The sequence below is a fragment of the Sus scrofa genome, chromosome 5 (assembly GCF_000003025.6).
Source record: "Sus scrofa isolate TJ Tabasco breed Duroc chromosome 5, Sscrofa11.1, whole genome shotgun sequence".
Classification (NCBI taxonomy): domain Eukaryota; kingdom Metazoa; phylum Chordata; class Mammalia; order Artiodactyla; family Suidae; genus Sus; species Sus scrofa.
In genome coordinates, this window is record NC_010447.5 from 28,894,653 (window position 1) to 28,913,571 (window position 18,919).

At 38.3% G+C, this 18,919-nt stretch overlaps 1 protein-coding gene across 4 annotated transcripts in view; it reads left to right on the forward strand.

Annotated features, from left to right (window-relative positions):
• Nucleotides 1–18,919, forward strand: part of TBK1 (TANK binding kinase 1) — a 49,755-nt gene that overhangs the window by 14,443 nt on the left and 16,393 nt on the right. For all 4 annotated transcript variants that reach the window (XM_021090852.1, XM_021090853.1, XM_021090854.1 and 1 more), the window contains 7 exon segments: nucleotides 78–259; nucleotides 5,118–5,278; nucleotides 9,275–9,385; nucleotides 13,035–13,214; nucleotides 15,266–15,462; nucleotides 16,491–16,549; nucleotides 17,084–17,175. In XM_021090852.1, the coding sequence (XP_020946511.1) occupies nucleotides 78–259; nucleotides 5,118–5,278; nucleotides 9,275–9,385; nucleotides 13,035–13,214; nucleotides 15,266–15,462; nucleotides 16,491–16,549; nucleotides 17,084–17,175 (982 nt within the window).

Here is an 18,919-nt window from a genome sequence, read left to right on the forward strand (position 1 = left end):
TAATGTATTTGATGCACACACCCTTCTGCAGAGATAGCTACATTATGATTTCCTTTCTTTTATATTTATTGTTGAAGTGGGTGGAATGAATCATCTCCGAGAAAATGGCATAGTCCACCGTGATATCAAGCCAGGAAATATCATGCGTGTGATAGGGGAAGATGGACAGTCTGTGTACAAACTCACAGATTTTGGTGCAGCCAGAGAATTAGAAGATGATGAGCAGTTTGTTTCTCTGTATGGCACAGAAGAATATTTGGTAAGTCATGCATCTCTAATAATTTCGTTTAAAGAAGCTGCATGTACTATAAGTATGAGTAATTGGTTAGCCAGTTCACTATAAAATATCTTCTTTGGCAGAAATTAAATCTTCTGTTCTAACGAATATGGTATATAACAAGGGATTAGATATTGATTTCTCAGGGTGTTGTTTTTCAGTTAAAAATTCTTAAAAATTTTATAGTACTCTTAAGTTCTTTAATTTTCCTAATATGATAGATCTATATTAAAAGATAGAACTATCGGGAGTTCCCTTCGTTGCTCAGTGGTTAACGAATCCAACTAGGAACCATGAGGTTTCGGGTTCGATCCCTGGCCTTGCTCAGTGGGTTAAGGATCCGGCATTGCTGTGTGCTGTGGTAGAGATCGCAGACATGGCTTGGATCCCATATTGCTGTGCCTCTGGCATAAGCTGGTGGCTACAGTTCTGATTAGACCCCTAGCCTGGTAACTGCCATATGCCACGGGTGCAGCCCTAGGAAAGACAAAAAAAAAAAAAAAAAAAAAAAAAAAAAAAAAGACTTCCTTTTTTGGGTCAGAACAGATGATACATTACAAGCGTATTATAATACTATTCCCTGTAGATCAAACTTCTTTATAATTCTGAAGCAGAAGATTCTGTTCAGAGAGGTTGTTATTGAAAGACGGAAAGAACCATTTTAGAAACATACACACAAAAATGAAATGCCTTTAAAAGATCTAACTTGAAATGCTAAAAATCTAACAGAGCTCTGTGGTAGAAACAGTTTATGTAGGTGTGTTTGTGTGAAGTTAGTAAATATTTGAAACTCTTAAGAAAATTCAGGTTCAATCCCTGGCTTTACTTGGTGGATTAAGGATCCAGTGTTGCTGTGAGCTGTGGCATAGGCCGGCAGATGCAGCTTGCATTTCAGCCCTTAGTCTGGAAGCTTCCATATGCTGCAAGTGCAGCCCTAAAAAAAGGAAGGAAAAAAACCACCTAGCAATACAGTACTAGCCTTCATGAGGTTGATCCCCTGTTATCAACTCAGTCTTTCACATTTCCTCCTCGGAATATTTTTCTCATTTTGGAGTTCCTAGACTAGATGTTGAATCTTCTTTTTCTGTGTTTAAGAATGAAGAAAATGCCATTTTTTTTTCCTACCGTTTTTTAATATGATGGTTATCTTAATAATATAACCTGCAAACTTGCTGCAGCTTTGCCCTTATACTCCTGTTCCAGATGCAGGGGCCCAGGCTCAGTAGGACTAAGCATATACAAGTAGAAGTAGCACATTTAGGAGAGAGCCAGTGGGTACAGACATGCCAGGCCAGTGTGTGTCAGGCCCCTGTCAGTCAGTCACTGCCAAGGAGAAGGCCTTCCAACTGTACCAGTCAGGCAGTTTATTATTGCACCTTTTGAGGAGATACCCCCTTTGTCTCCTTCTAGAATCGCTGTTTGTCCTCTTCCCAGGTTGGTGGCCTCATGTTCCAGAAGATATCAGGCATGTCCAGGTCTGATACAGCACCACTGATATACTAAGTACTGGCTGCTAGGTCAGAGGTCTGGCTAGCACTTCTTTGGACAGTAGTTACTTTATGTGCTGTGCCATGGAAGCAGCACAACCACTCAGATGCCATATATCTTGTAGGCATGCTTAGACACTCACTTTATTTTTTTATTTTTTTATTACTCAAATGAATTTATCACATCTGTAGTTGTATAATGATCATAACAATCTGATTTCACAGGATTTCCATCCCACAGCCCAAGCAGATCCCCCACCCCCCAAAACTGTCTCCTCTGGAGACCATAAGTTTTTCAATGTCTGTGAGTCAGCATCTGTTCTGCAAAGAAGTTCTGTCTGTCCTTTTTTTCAGATTCCACATGTCAGTGAAAGCATTTGATGTTGGTGTCTCATTGTATGGCTGACTTCACTTAGCATGGTAGTTTCTAGGTCCATCCATGTTGCTAAAAATGCTGGTAATTCGTTCTTTTTGATGGCTGAGTAATATTCCATTGTGTATATGTACCACATCTTCTGGATCCACTCCTCTGTCAGTGGACATTTAGGTTGTTTCCATGTCTTGGCTCTTGTAAATAGTGCTGCAATGAACATCAGAGTACATGTGTCTTTGCAAGTCGTGGTTTTCTCTGGATAGATGCCCAGGAGTGGGATTGCTGGATCAAATGGTAGTTCTATTTTTAGTTTTCTGAGGCATCTCCATACTGCTTTCCACAGTGGTTGCACCAATTTACAATCCCACCAACAGTGTACTAGGGTTCCTTTTTCTCCACACCCTCTCCAGCACTTAATGTTTGTAAACTTTTGGATGATGGCCATTTGGTGTAAGGTGGTACCTCATCGTGGTTTTGATTTGTATTTCTCTAATAATGAGTGACGTAGAACATCTTTTCATGTGTTTTTTGGCCACGTGTATGTCTTCTTTGAAGAACTATCTGTTTAGATCTTCTGCCCATTTTTTGATGGGGTTGTTTGTTTTTTTGGTATTGAGCTGGAGAAGGTGTTTATAAATTTTGGAGATTAATCCCTTGTCAGTCGATTCACTTGCAAAGATTTTCTCCCATTCTGTGGGTTGTCTTTTTGTGTTGTTTAGGGTTTCCTTTGCTGTGCAGAAACTTTGAAGTTTGAGTAGGTCCCATTTGTTTATTTTTCTTTTTATTGTCAATACTCTGATAGGTGGATCTGAGAAGATGTTGCTGTCATTTATGTCACAGAGTGTTTGGCCTGTGTTTTCCTCTAGGAGGTTTAGATACTCACTTTAAACCTCTCGTGCTTATCACCTCCTTTGATTTCTTATTAAAACGTATTTCCCAAAAGAGTAGTCCCACTCATCCTCCCTAAAATAATAATCCAGGGATTGTAACCCTTTGGGAGTCAGATTCATAAATTATATTTTTTAGGAGTTCCCGTCGTGGCGCAGTGATTAATGAATCCGACTAGGAACCATGAGGTTGCGGGTTCAGTCCCTGTCCTTGCTCAGTGGGTTAAGGATCTGGCGTTGCCGTGAGCTGTGGTGTAGGTTGCAGACGCAGCTCGGATCCCTCGTTGCTGTGGCTCTGGCGTAGGCCAGTGGCTACAGCTCCGATTAGACCCCTAGCCTGGGAACCTCCATATGCCGCTGGAGCGGCCCAAAGAAATAGCAAAAAGACAAAAATAAATAAATAAATTAATTAATTAATTAAAATTTAAAAATAATAATAAATTATATTTTTTAGAAACCCTCTCAGCAGTAGCATCTGCATTGGTTCCCAGGCCCTTGGGCCACTGACAAATATCATAAAGTCATAAGGCATCGTTTTGGTTTGGGATCATTTGGGCAATGACTCTGCTTTGATCCAAAGTACACTCTTGTAACTTTGTCTTTCAGGAATCTTAGAATTCCAGTGTATAACTTACATAAAGACAGATGTCATGAGGCTAAGCATATATGACCTCTGGTTGTCCTCTGCAGAGCTTAATGTCCATCAGAATCTTTGTCTGGATCTGTAAGCTCCTAAGCCATGTCCTATACGATACATCTGTTTTCCACAACTGTTATCATAGTGTCTTCTCTGCTTAAGGATATGTATTTAACATCAGACCAGCTACTTGTCTAAGTTGCTGTAGCTCCCGCTGTACCTATTAGGCTAATCCTCTGAATTAATTCTAGAAAATTAAATTTTCATTTCAGAGCCCGTGTGACTTGTTCCAATGGATTGCATGTAAAGGTTGAGGGAAAGGAATCTAGGCTGCCTGATATATTTCGGGTATGAGCAGCTGGGTAGATGATAGTACCATTTACTTAAAGGATAAAGATTAGAAGGAAACAGACTTGAGTCGAAAGACCAAGGGTCTATTTTGGATACGTTAGGTTTAAGCTGCCTTTTAGACATTCAAGAAAACAGTAGCGTTGGAATTCCCATTGTGGCTCAGTGGTTAACGAACCCGACTAGCATCTGTGAGGACATGGGTTCAACCCCTGGCCTCGCTTAGTGGGTTAAGGATCTGGTGTTGCCATGAGCTGTGGTATAGGTCGCAGATGTGGCTCAGATCCCGCATTGCTGTGGCTGTGGTGTAGGCTGGCAGTTACAGCTCCAATTGGACCCCTAGCCTGGGAGCCTCCATATGCCACAGGTGCAGCCCTTAAAAAAAAAAAAAGACAACAACAACAAAAGAAAACAGAAGGATACCACAGCTCAGGATAAGAGATAGTTTTGGTAAAGGATGTAGGTACCATTTAATGCCATAGGCCTGAATGGGAGATGAGGAAATAAGACAGTTGAAGCGTCGACAGTTATTTTGAGTTTTGCTGTGGTGGGAAACTGAGAATTGGGTGATAGCTACAAAGGGTTGTGGGTCAGTTTATGTTTTTTTAAAAAATGGGAGATATTAAAGTGTGTGTGTGTAAGCCAAAAGGAATGATCCAATAGAAAGGAAGAAAATTGATACATAAAATAAAAGGAGTTGTTGCAGAAATTGATTTCTGGAATTGGTGAGATAATATGATGGGCCCCACAGCACAGATGAAAAAACCAGTCTTTGCTAGGAGCAGTTTTATTCTAACTGGAAAGTAGGCCTGGCTCCGGACACAAATTCAGGTAGGTTGATATTTGGTAAAAGACATAAGGGAGAGCTGATCTCTGATTGCTTCCGTTTCCTTATTGAAATATGAAGTGAGGTCATCAAAAGTGACGACTGAAGGAAGTGGTATCGGAGGTTCGAGGAGAGATATGGAAAGACATGAACTAGTCTTTTCAGATTGAGGAAGTGAAATTATTAGGAAAATGTGCTTGCATGTCTTGGTATTTTAAAATACCCATTTTTGTGTATTACCCTAGAATACAAGTTAGTAGGTTTTTCTTTTCTTTCTTAAAGCATCCTGATATGTATGAGAGAGCTGTGCTAAGAAAAGATCATCAGAAAAAATATGGAGCAACAGTTGATCTTTGGAGCATTGGGGTAACATTTTACCATGCAGCTACTGGATCACTGCCATTTAGGCCATTTGAAGGGCCACGTAGGAATAAGGAAGTGATGTAAGTGACTTCTCCATCTCACATTAGAAATAATTTTTTAAATGTATATCTTTCTTATTTTGTTTGTGTCTTGTTAGAGGCGTGTGCTACTGAAAATTGATTTGAACTATCATTTCTAGTATTTAAGCTATTTGGTTTTTTAGTAAGAATACAGCCTTGGAGTTCCCAATGTGGCACAGAAGAAACAAACCTGACTAGTATCCATGAGGATGCAGGTTCGGTTCCTGGCCTCGCTCATTGGGTCGGCCATCTGGCATTGCTGTGAGCTGTGATGTAGGTCACAGGCGCAGCTCGGATCCAGCATTGCTGTGGCTGTGGCATAGTCTGGCAGCGGTAGCTCTAATTCGACCCCTAGCCTGAGAACTTGTATATGCCACAAGTGAGGCCTAAAAAGCAAAAAAAAAAAAAAAAAAAAAAAAAAGCCTTATAAAAGTATATAGGTATAGTGTTTCACACCGTATTTAACTATCTTATGCATAAAGTATAAGTGACATCCAGTCTTTGGTCCATCATTAAAAATATGCTGCTTTTGGATTTTATTTAAACGCACTGTGTATTTAGTTATCTTTGTATGCTCATCAGGCTTTTTCCTCCATATGTTTAAGAAAAATAGTACTTCTGTGGAATAATAGAACCATTACTGAATCAAAAAGAAATGTAGGAGTTCCCATTGTGGCTCAGCAGGTTAAGAACCTGACATAGGAGTTCCCATCATGGCGCAACGGAAATGAATCCAACTAGGTACCATGAGGTTGCGGGTTTGATTCCTGGCCTCTCTTAGTGGGTTAATGATCCGGCATTGTGGTGAGCTGTGTGGTGTAGGTCGCAGACATGGCTCAGATCTGGCATTGCTGCGGCTGTGACTAGGCCGGCAGCTGTAGCTCTGACTGGACCCCTAGCCTAGGAACCTCTATATACTATGGGAGTGGCCCTAAAAAGGCAAAAAAAAAAAAAAACCAAAAAACAAAACAACAACAAAAAAAGAGAACCTAACATAGTATCCAGGAGGATATGGGTTCAATCCCAGGCCTCGCTCAGTGTATTAAAGGATCCAGAGTTGCCACGAGCTACAGTGTAGTTTGCAGACTTGGCTTGGATCTGGCATTTCAGCGGTGTGGCTTAGGCTGGCAGCTGTAGCTCCAGTTTGACCGCTAGCCTGGGAACCTCCATGTATCACAGGTACGGCCCTAAAAAAATGAAGAAAAAAAAAAAAAGAGAAAGATAGTTCTTACTCGGGCCTGACCTGATTCCTTTAACCATTTCAAAGATAACATTTAGTGTCATATTACGTTTTTTTTCTAGTTTTGCAGTTTCAGTACAAAGACTGAATACACTTTACTAGTACACTACACATTCACCTTCTGCCATAATTATTAGGAAATAATTACTGTGTGTAAAATCACTATTGTAGGAGTTCCCTTGTGGCACAGTGGGTTAAGGATCCAGCATTGTGCTACTGTGACACAGGTTTGATCCCTGGCCCAGGAACATCCACATTTTGCTAGTACAGCCAAAAAAAAAAAAGTATATATATGTATATATATATTTTAAAGGAGTTCCCACTATGGCACAGTGAGTTAAGAATCCAACTGCAGCAGCTCGGGTTGCTGCAGAGGTGTCACTTTGATCCCTGGCCCAGCACAGTTGGTTAAGGGATCCTGTGTAGGCTAAAACTGAAGCTCTGATTTGATCTCTGGCCCAAGAACTTCCATATGCTGAAGGTGCAACCATAAAAAAATTAAAAGACCATAAGCTCAAAGACAACTTAAGGAGTTCCCGTTGTGGCTCATCAGGTGAAGGACCCAATGTTGTCTCTGTGAGGATGCAGGGTCGATTTCTGGCCTCACTAGGGTTAAGGATCTGGCATTGCCACAAGGTGTGGTATAGGTCACAGATGCAGCTTGGATCCAGCGTAGGCCACAGCTATAGCTCTGATTCAACCCATTGCCTGGGAACTTCCATGTACCATAGGTATATAGTAAAAAGATAGATAGATTGATGGATAGATTGATTTTAAAAGTGCAATGCTCACTAATAAAGGAAATAATGACTCATAAGCAAATAGGAATTTCTGATGATTTTATTTGACCTAACATGTGGTCAGATAAGTACCATTAGAAGAATTTTTTTCTTTATTTGCACAGAAACTCAGCTTCTTATGACTACTGATGTTAATGAAGCAGTGTATTTATCTCACATTATAGTAGTATTGATCCCTCAGCATCTCTTTACATGTTAATGAATGTATGTATATATGGATCTTAATTAGCTAAATATTTTCAGGAATTTAATAAGCCTTTTCTAAATTAAGAATTCTGGGAGTTCTCATCGTGGCTCAGTGGTTAACGAATGCAACTGGGAATCATGAGGTTGCGGGTTTGATCCCTGGCCTTGCTCAGTGGGTTAAGGATCCGGCGTTGCTGTGAGATGTGGTGTAGGTCACAGACGCGGCTTGGATCCTACGTTGCTGTGGCTGTGGCATAAGCTTGCAGCTACAGCTCCAATTAGACCACTAGCCTGGGAACCTCTATGTGCCATGGGCGTGGCCCTAGAAAAGGCAAAAAAAAAAGGCAAAGACCAAAAACAAACAAAAAAAAATCTGCCATTCATCCTTCCACTTCTTTTTTGTTTTTTAAATAGTTGCCTTTATTTCTGAGGATTTCACTCTTTTTTTGTTTTTGTTTGTTTGTTTTTTGTCTTTTTGACTTTTCTAGGTCTGCACCCACGGCATATGGAGGTTCCCAGGCTGGGGGTTGAATCGGAGCTGTAGCCGCCAAGCCTATGCCAGAGCCGCAGTAACTCAGGATCCGAGCCACGTCTGCAACCTACACCACAGCTCACGGCAATGCTGGATCCTTAACCTGCTGAGCGAGGCCAGGGGTCGAACCTGAGTCCTCATGGATACTACTAGTCAGATTTGTTTCCATGACGGGAACTCCCAATCCTTTCACTTCTTTTCTTCCATTAATCTCACATATCTCTACTTTCCACAGTCATATTGTTCCCACATGAGTGCAGTTTATTTTTCACATTAATTTCCTTCATCTCTGAAAATTCTCTTAAGGCAGAAATCCAGGCTGCTTCTCCTAAGGAAGCAGCAAGCAGTCTAAATCACTTGTACTAGTTTTTTTTTTTTAAGACTGTATTGATTTGCTCAGCGTACACTTATTTAGAAATTAAACTAACAATTTATGCAAAAAATACCATTTGTAAACTTACGTAAGATTCTGCTGTGTTATGATTTATGTTTTCATCTGAGTAAAAGTGTTCTGGAAGGCCTGAACCTCATTTCTGTCCTACTTTCAGGTTTTGTCTTGGAAAGTGCTGAAACCTAAAGGGCTGCTTTCATTACCTTGTCTCCGTCTTTACTAGTATTCTCTTACTTCCCTATTCATCTCTTTCTTCAATTCATCTTTATTTTTATCACCTTTATCAAGATGCAGATTAAAGTTTAGCTTTTAATTTTTGTAGACACATCTATTCCTATATGTGTATTTATTTTTTCAATATGCAAAAACTTCCTGATACTGTTATTTATAGTTTTATCTTTTTTTTTAAAGAAAGCTAATATTGTTCATTCTGCAGTAATAACATGGTCCAGTTGACTGTGCCTTTGAAAAATGGGAGTCATATGGACTAGATGCTTTTTTCATGGTTTAGATACATTCTGTAATAACTTTTCTGTGTTCACTCAATTTTTTTGGATGGAAAAATTACTATTTTTGTTGTGAACATCAAGATGCTGTTATATGGCACTGTGAAAGCCCAAATGAAAATTAATTGTGGAATATATAAAATAATCGTACAACCACTACTCTACTTCAGTCAGTCAGATTCAAAGTATTTTGATTGTTTTATGGATCCTCTGAGCATCAGTCACAAAGTTTCATCTAGTAGATAATTGTAGGGGCAACTGAGGAAATATTTTTGCAAAGCCCATTGATTGGCTATGCAGTAACAGACTGCTTATTTTAATCTGCTCTTATTTCTCCTAAGGTATAAAATAATTACTGGAAAGCCTTCTGGTGCCATATCTGGAGTACAGAAGGCAGAGAACGGGCCAATTGACTGGAGTGGAGACATGCCTGTTTCTTGTAGCCTTTCTCGGTGAGTATTATTGTACCCAGTTCTCTCCTGTGGCGTTTGGAATCTTTGTTGACTAAAGTCACAGATATTTCAGTGCAGTATTGTTTTGTTTAAATTTTTCAGTAGATGTTTTTAAAGTATGTGCCTTGATTTGTGATTTTTGTCCTTGTGACAATGTAAAGATTGGTTCTGATCTATGTTAATAATTTTGCCAACTCTCTGTTAGGACATAGGGCATACGTATATTTTTGAGATTGCTAGTCACTGATCTCAGAACTGTGTCCATTGTCAGGAGCCAGCTTAGGACCTTGGTGTCTTTTGTGCTGACCTTCAAAATGACAGAGCACGAACAGAGGTATAGACAGGAATAACTAGAATTCTAAAAAAAGAAATGCTCAAGAAGTTTAATGTTGTCTTCATTTTCAAAAAGTAATCGTATTATTCAAAAGGTGAGAAATAACAGTTTTCTACTACTTTTTCCCGCATTTCAGATGTTCTTATGGTTCTACTTAATATAGCAGCCAGAACTCAAATTATGTTGAATCCTGTTATCACAGAGAAAAATGTATTAGTTTTGATTATTTATTTTAGATTTTACTCTGGAAATAAAGCTAAGACACTCATCAATGTTTAGAATTTGTAATTACTAAAGTAACTTCTGTTTTTCCTGAGTGCAGTAATTGTGTAATTTGCAAGTGAACACACACACAGGTTATGATTCACTGGCTTAATTTCCTTTTGTAATCCGTGGGTGCTTTTTTAAATATCTTTCAGCATGTAAATAAATAAATTTTTATTCAAAATATTTATCTGAATTATATGTATATATATCACATGCTAATAAAATAATAAAATATCTCCAATCATTTTATGTATTAATTTCTATGAAAACTCATTTAAACCAATAGTTCCACTGCTGAAATCATTTTGAAAACCACTGTTCTGACAGTTCCATTTTTGTGTTTTAAAGAAAAGTCTCCAAAATGAAATTGTGCCATGAAGCTAGAATTACCAAGAGAAAGTCACTTTATTGTAGAGAGCAGAGATTTAATATTATAATAGTGACCTGTGTTAAATTTTGATTTAAAAAATACCAATTTGGGGGATTGCAAGCAAAACTGATAAAATTTAAAGGGGTCAGGAAATGAACACTTGCTGTTTAATAACTATATTGCTGAAACTTAGCATCAATAATTTGACAATCTGAACTATATATTGCATATTTCAAGAGAGTAACAGGCCTTTTCTAACTAATCAGTCTTTAACACACCAAGTTATAAATTCTTTAGTAAAAACTGCTTAGGTATCAGAAGGTACATATATATATTTTTGTTGTTGTTGTTGTCTTTTTAGGGCCACGCTTGAGGCATCCCAGGCTAGGGATCTAATCAGAGCTTAGCTGCTGGCCTTCGCCACAGCCACAGCAATGTGGGATCTGAGCCACGTCTGCGACCTACACTACAGCTCACGGCAATGCCAGATCCTTAACCCACGGAGCAAGGCCAGGGATCAAACCCGCAACTCATGGTTCCCAGTCGGATTCGTTTCTGCAGTGCCACAACGGGAACTCCAATATATGATTTTTTTAAAAGAGTAAAGACTCATGGGAGTTCCCATTGTGGCTCAGTGGAAATTAATCTAATATCCATGAAGACGCAGGTTTGATCCCTGGCCTCCATCGGTGGGTTAAGGATCCAGCATTGCCATGAGCTGTGGTGTAGGTCACAGACGAGGCTTCACTCTGGTGTTGCTGTGGCTGTGGTATAGGCCAGCAGCTGTAGCTCCCATTCGACCCCTAGCCTGGGAACTTCCATGTGCCTCAGGTGCGGCCCTAAAAAGACAAAAAAATGAAATAAAATAGTAAGGACTCTAAGTACTACAAATCAGCAATGAAAAATGTTACAACTGCAAAAAAAAAAAGATAACCATCCTCTTTCTTTTATTATTATTATTATTATTATTATTATTATTATTATTATTATCTTTTCTTTTGTCTTTTTAGGGCCGTACCGCGGCATATGGAGGTTTCCAGCCTAGGGGTCTAATGGGAGCTGTAGCCGCTGGCCTACGCCAGAGCCACAGCAACGCCAGATTCGAGCCGCGTCTGTGACCTACACCACAGCTCACGGCAACACCAGATCCTCAACCCACTGAGCAAGGCCAGGAATTGAACCTGCAACCTCATGGTTCCTAGTCAGACTCGTTTCCACTGCGCCACGACAGGAACTCCCCATCTTCTTTCTTATATATATTAATTAGCCAAGACTGGATAGCCATGGAGAAAAAGCTAACTCACCATGTGTAAATGAAAAAGGAAATAGATTGTAATTAAAAGTTCACATGTGTATGTAGCTCAAAGCCCAGCTGAATCCCCAGATTCAGACTATGTCATCAAGACTTGGTCTCTACAAATCGTTCCGTTCTACTTTTCTCTGGTTTCTATTTGCTTTCAGTCAAGCTTTTTCCTGGCAGCACAATATGGCTGCTGGCATTCCCAGACTCATAGTCTCAGTTTTGGAAGCTCAGTGAAAAGACTCTCTTTCCTGATAGTTTTAGCAAATATTTCTGGGTTGATTCTTGCTTAACTAACGTATATGCTGCCATCTGGCCAATTGAGTCTGTTTAAGCACATTTTAAAATTCAGTGAAAGCATGAGAAAGAATAGTTACTTCCTTTTTTTAATATTTAAGTTTATTAGTCAAAATTATTCCTAGTTGAATTGGCACTAATTGATCCCTAGATGATTATAGTAATTTTCCTTTGTAAAGAAGCATACTGCAGGAGTTCCTGTTGTGGCACAGTGGTTAACGAATGCGACTGGGAACCATGAGGTTGCGAGTTCAATCCCTGGCCTTGCTCAGTGGGTTAAGGATCCGGCGTTGCCGTGAGCTGTGGTGTAGGTCACAGACGCGGCTCGGATCCCGAGTTGTTGTGGCTCTGGCGTAGGCCAGTGGCTATGGCTCCGATTCAACCCCTAGCCTGGGGAACCTCCATATGCCTCGGGAGCGGCCCTAGAAAAGGCAAGAAGAAAAAAAAAAAAAAGTATACTGCAAAAGGCACATAAGTTCAACATAAAAAAACTGTGTTGGAGTGATATATTATAATAAAAGGACACAACAGGGTCGATAGTGTCTCAGCAGCAGCAGGGATGTGAGCTCGATCCCCAGCCTGGTGCAGTGGGTTAAGGATCTGACATTGCTGCAGCTGTGGCATAAGTCGAAGCTGCAGCTCAGGTTCAGTCTCTGGTTCGGGAACTCCATATGCCTTGGGGTGGCAAAAAAAAAAGGACATTAATGACCCTGAAATTAAACTGTTATCTTATCCTTATGACCACTTGGTTCCAATCAGCTGATCTCACCTGGATAGCTCTGTACATACAATGTTAGAATGTGTTTGGAAGAGTGAGGAAACTTGGAAAGAAGAGAATCAAAATAATCAGTAAAAGCTATCATAAAAACACCATAATCCTTGATTCATTCATTGATGAGTAATACTAAACCGGGATTACCTGCATCTATGGAAAGTTGCAGATTTTTAAAAATTTTAAATGAACCTAATCTAATAATAGTAATAGCAGTTCCTTTAATTTGTTGGTAAATATTATGATTTTGTACCTGAGCAAAATAGGACACATTCCTTCTTCAAGTAACTTTTTTCAATACTATTTTAGGGGTCTTCAAGTTCTTCTTACCCCTGTTCTTGCAAACATCCTTGAGGCGGATCAGGAAAAGTGTTGGGGTTTTGACCAGTTTTTTGCAGAAACTAGTGATATACTTCACCGAATGATAATTCATGTTTTTTCTCTACAACAAATGACTGCTCATAAGATTTATATTCATAGCTATAATACGTAAGTACCTCTTTATTTTTTTGTTGCCATATTATAATGTCATGTTATATTATAATTGCATATCTCAGAGTTCTCTTGTGGTGCAATGGCTTACAGATCCAGCGTTGTCACTGCAGTAGTTTGGGTTTCTGCTTTGGTGTGGGTTTAATCCCTGGACATGCCTTGGGTATAGCCAAAAATAAGTAAATAATAGGAAGTAATTACATATCTTCATAAATCAGGAAAGGAAATAGAAAATATGTCTCAGCTTCACCAAAGGCACCCACTTCCTGCTTAGAAAATGATGTTCAAGTGCTTTATAAACTCCTTTTCATTTATCTTTGCAGTAAAAGGATCAGTTTTCTAAAATTTACAGGTAAATTAGCTTGTTCTTAAACTGAAGTTGGATAAGATTATTTTCATTTCCGTCTTCTATCCAATTACATCATCACATAACCACAAATAGCATTCATTAATAAATGGGCCAGGTTTTATTAAGAATATTGTACTGTCACTTAAAAAATAGTAAAACATAAGTCTTAAAGAGAGTATAGTTTTTATTTGCATATGTGGCATAAGCCCTGAATGCTAGGGAAATAATCATTTGTTTTATGTTAAAAAAAAAAATTGTATCATGTGACCAAAGCCTACCCATGTGATAAACTATGTATAACCAATGCATACACCTTTACATGTGAAACGAGGGGAATCTGAATAAGAGAAGTATATTATATCAGTATCAGTATCCTGATTGTAATGTACTGTGCTTATGCAGGATGTTAACCAGTGGAGGAAACTGAGTGAAGGATATATACAGCATCTCTTCATATAGTTTCTTTCAGCTGTACATCAATCTACAATGATCTCACAATAAACAATTTTTTTAAATGAAAGAGAAAAAAATATTACACCCATTCTGTGTGCCTTAGTTTCTGTTTTGACAAGATTCAGATAACATTTCGATGCCTCATAAAGCTTAAAAAGAGACTTTCACTGCTAGTTTTATTAAGAAATAAAATCAATTAGATGGAATAATATTTTAGATATTTTTGTCTAGTATCTATACCTAATATAATAGTAATATTATAAGTGTTAAATATAATGAATAAAATAATAGTAATGTGACATTAGGTTAAAATACATTATTCGTCTTTATTTTGGTATTTAATAACCTGAATAGATAGGTATCATAGTTAGATGTTGGCCACTGTTTCATTTTAGTACACTTGAACACAAAAAGCCCACCAAAACCTGAGCCAAAAATCATAGCAGCAGCTTTCTGGCAGAGATACATCAGAGTATTGCTGCTGGAATGTTTCTTTGATTTCATTGATCTATTTAGGGAGAATCTACCTTTTTCCCCCAAACACGATTTTGAAAATATCTGATTTTATTAGTTTAACAGCCATTATATAGTCATGTTGTGAGTATTGTTCTCAGTACTTCATATATTTAAGTCATTTAGTCCTCACAACAATTCTGTGATGTGGGGACTGTTACTCCTATTTTATAGATGAGGAAACTCAACACAGAGAAATTAAGTAACCAAAGGTAATACAGCAAGTAAGTGGTAAGTTGCAGATCTGGAATTTGCACCCAGCTGTTCTGATGCCAGAGTCAGTGCTCTTAAACTCCCTGCTATGTTGTCTCCCTATTATTAAATATTAAGACTTCTTGGAGCTCCCTGGTGATCTAGCAGTTAGGGATCCAGTCTAGTCACTTGCTATGGCTCAGGTCACTGCTGTGGTGCAGGTTTGATCCCTGGCCTGGAACCTTCTGCATGCCATAGGCAAGGGCAAAAAAAAAAAAAGACTGCTGTGTATTGCACATATCCAGAATAGGTGTCCAAACATAAAAATATTTAGGGTTGATTGCTGTATATACAAGTTATGTGAGGTTTTCAGTTAAATAGAGTTTATAGTAGCCATATGCACAGAGCAGCATTTCTGTGGACTGGTCATGATCTGAAAATATCATTGAGAAATGAATGTTGTGGCTCTCATCAAAAAAGAATAAAATTTACCTCTTATTTTCCCCTGATTATGTTGTCCTTCTGGATTTTTCTTCCCTAGTGCTACTGTGTTTCATGAACTGGTGTATAAACAAACCAAAATTATTTCTTCAAATCAAGAACTTATATATGAAGGACGACGTTTAGTTCTAGAACCTGGAAGACTGGCACAGCACTTCCCTGAAACTACTGAGGAAAATCCCATCTTTGTAGTAAGCCGGGAACCTCTGAGTACCATAGGATTGATATATGAAAAAAGTAAGTTGGACTTGTTCCTGTTGTTCTTACTGGCCATTTAAGGAAAAAAAACAATCTGTGAAAATGATTGTCATCTTCATAAAATTGGTTGGTGGTGACAATAATGTAGAACTTTTATAAAAAATTAAAATTTTAAAAATTAAAATTTTGCAAATTAGATGAATGAGAGTAGCAGTAAAATTAAAAAGCCTTGTAGGCAGCTTAAATATTTTGTTTATAAAATGGTAAAATAGTTTGTCATATATGCTTTACTGTAGCTCTCTGCTTTTAGTATTGTACTAATACTCAGAATAATCTTTTGTGTCATAAATTTCAGAAAATTTTTATTGTGTCCAGGGTGAATAGGACACTTTGCCAGACTTTGGAGTCTAAGAAAATTAGATCTGCATTTTGGAAACTTTTAAATTATTACTTTCTAGTGGTAAAAAAAATTACCCAAACTTTTACATTTCTGTTTGAATCTTTGGGATTTGATTTATATTTAAAGAAAAGCATTGAGGAGTTCCCAATGTGACGCAGTGGTTAACGAATCTGACTAGGAACCCTGAAGTTGCGGGTTTGATCCCTGGCCTTGCTCAGTGGGCTGACGATCCAGCGTTGCCATGAGCTGTGGTCTAGGTTGCAGATGCGGCTCGGATCTGGTGTTGCTGTGCCTGTGGCATAGGCTGGCGGCTACAGCTCCCATTAGATCCCTAGCCTGGGAACCTCCATATGCCACAGGAGTGGCCCTAGAAAAGACAAAAAAAAAAAAAAAAAAGAAAAGAAAAGCATTGAGCTTGTTATATTGGAATATACCTAAGAAAAGAAGGGAAACTCATTAGAAATAGTGCAGGTAATTAGTTAAGGAATAAGCGTTTTTTTTTCAAGTGTTTTTTTAACCAAGAAAAGAACATTAAAGAGTTTTACAACTGATGTTTAATTTAGAGGTGATTAAGATGTTAATATTTAATTTAAAGTTTGATGTGTAAAGGATAAAATAATTCATAATTTTTCATTTCTGACTTTAGTTATTTCACTTCATATTTCAGTTTCCCTCCCTAAAGTGCATCCACGTTATGATTTAGATGGGGATGCCAGCGTGGCTAAGGTTAGTATTTAATTAAATTACTATTGAAACATCTGAATTAAAATTATCTTATCAGTGGAGTTCCCTGGTGGCTCAGCTGGTTAAGGGTCCCGCCTTGTCACTGTTGTGGCTCTGGCTACTGCTGTGGCATGGGTTTGATCCCTGGCCCAGGAACTTCCACATGCCATGGGTGTGGCCAAAAATATTCATCAGTAATGGAAGCAGTAAAAAATATATCTTATTTATATACACCTATAGGATATTTTTCATTTAGGTTGTTATCCATTGCAAATTATTTTGTGTTCTTTCTTTACTTTATATTCTTGAAGTCATAAGAAAATTTTCCCCATTGAGACCATTATCATGTTAAAGATGAGATATTTATTACAATGATATCTGTCCTTAGCTTTTAGAAATTGGCTTATTGTGTTTTTGATGATGCAAACACAAAAGCTTGAAAAATTTTGTGTGAAAGTTTTTCTTACCCTGTGCTACATACAGTTAGCACCAAATACTGATATTTATATCAATTTGAAATTTGTATTTTTTCATTAGGCAATAACAGGAATTGTGTGTTATGCCTGTAGAATTGCCAGTACCTTGCTGCTTTATCAGGAATTAATGCGAAAGGGGATACGATGGTTGATGTAAGTAATGGATTGAAATTTGAAAATTGATCTTCACATAGGCCTCACTGAATAACTGATAATCACCTATCATTGGTACTTGACCTCTTTAGACTAGGTAGGGCCAGATGCATGATTTTTATTAAAATATGTTTGTTTCACATTTAGTTCACAAAACATTCAGCAGCTGTTTTTCCATTTGATTCCTATAAAAACCTTGTGAGATAACTAGGACAAATAGTATCTGAATTTTAAAATTTAAATCACATTTTATGATGTGATGGCAAGTGAATTCCTTTTCCAGTGACCTCGATTTGGCTGTTATTTCTCTCAGAAGCCTTTGACATTGTTATAAACTTCAGTACAACCTATGCTTCTTTTAGGGTTTGCGTCCTCAGAATCTTCCTCCATTTCCCTCCCTTTTCCCAAATTAAGTATACACTCAACTTTTTTTTTTTTATCTTTCTAGGGCCGCACCCATGGCACATGGAAGTTCCCAGGCTAGGGGTCAGATTGGAGCTGTAGCTGCCGTCCTACACCACAGCCGCAGCAATGCCAGATCCAAGCCATGACTGCAACCTACACCACAGCTCATGGCAACGCCAGATCTTTAACCCACTGAGTGAGGGTCAGCCATTGAACCTGTGTCCTCATGGTTACTAGTCAGATTCTTTCCGCTGAGCCGCGATGAAACTCCTTAATTTTTTTTAAACAGTTTTTTTTTTCCCTACCTAAAAGGTGCCCACCTTAATTTTTTTTCATTTTTTAAAGTTTTAATGGATATATAGTTGATTTACCATGTTGTGTCATTTTCTGCTATACAGCAAATGACCCAATCATATGTTAACGTACATTGTAACAGCATTATTGAGATAAAATTCACATACTGTGTAATTCACTTTTTTTTTTTTTTTTTTGGTCTTTTGTCTTTTTAGGGCCATACCTATGGCATATAGAGGTTCCCTGGCTAGGGGTGTCATCAGAGCTACAGCTGCCAGCCTACGCCAGAGCCACAGCAACTCAGAATCTGAGCCGAGTCCGCAACCTACACCACAGCTCATGGCAACACCCACTGAGCAAGGCCAGGGATCGAACCCTCAACCTCATGGTTCCTAGTCAGATTCATTTCCACTTTGTTACAATGGGAACTCCATAATTCACTTATTGTTAAAATGTACAAATCAGTGATTTTTTTTTTTTTTTTTTTTTTTTACATTCACAGGGTCGTGCAGTCATTACCACTAATTTTGGAAAATTTTTTATCCTCCAAAGAAACCCTGCACCCATTAGCAGTCACCACCTCCCCCACTGTTTCCCACATAACTTCTTAGCCCTGCACCACAACTAACATACTTTCTATAGCTACAGATTTGTGTATTTTAGACATTTAATACATGTGAAATTGTGCAGCATGAGTATACACCCACCTTGATAAGCAATTTAAAAACTTTTTTTTTTTTTTTTTTGCCACACCCGAGGCATGTTAAAGTTCCTGGGCCAGGGATCGAACCCACACTGCAGTTGTGACCTACACCACAGCTGCAGCAATGCGGGATCCTTAACCTGCTGCATCACACTTTGGAAGTTTTTGGAACTTCCAAAAATTAATTTTTTAATTAAATCACTATAGTTTTTCTAGGTCAGAATATTGATCATCTAGTTAAGTATTCTCTCCCTGAAAGTGAACCTAAGAAATGTTTTGTGAATGACTATGATATGGTATGTCATCTTTCCATCTGATAGAAGTGGAGAATATATGTTTTAA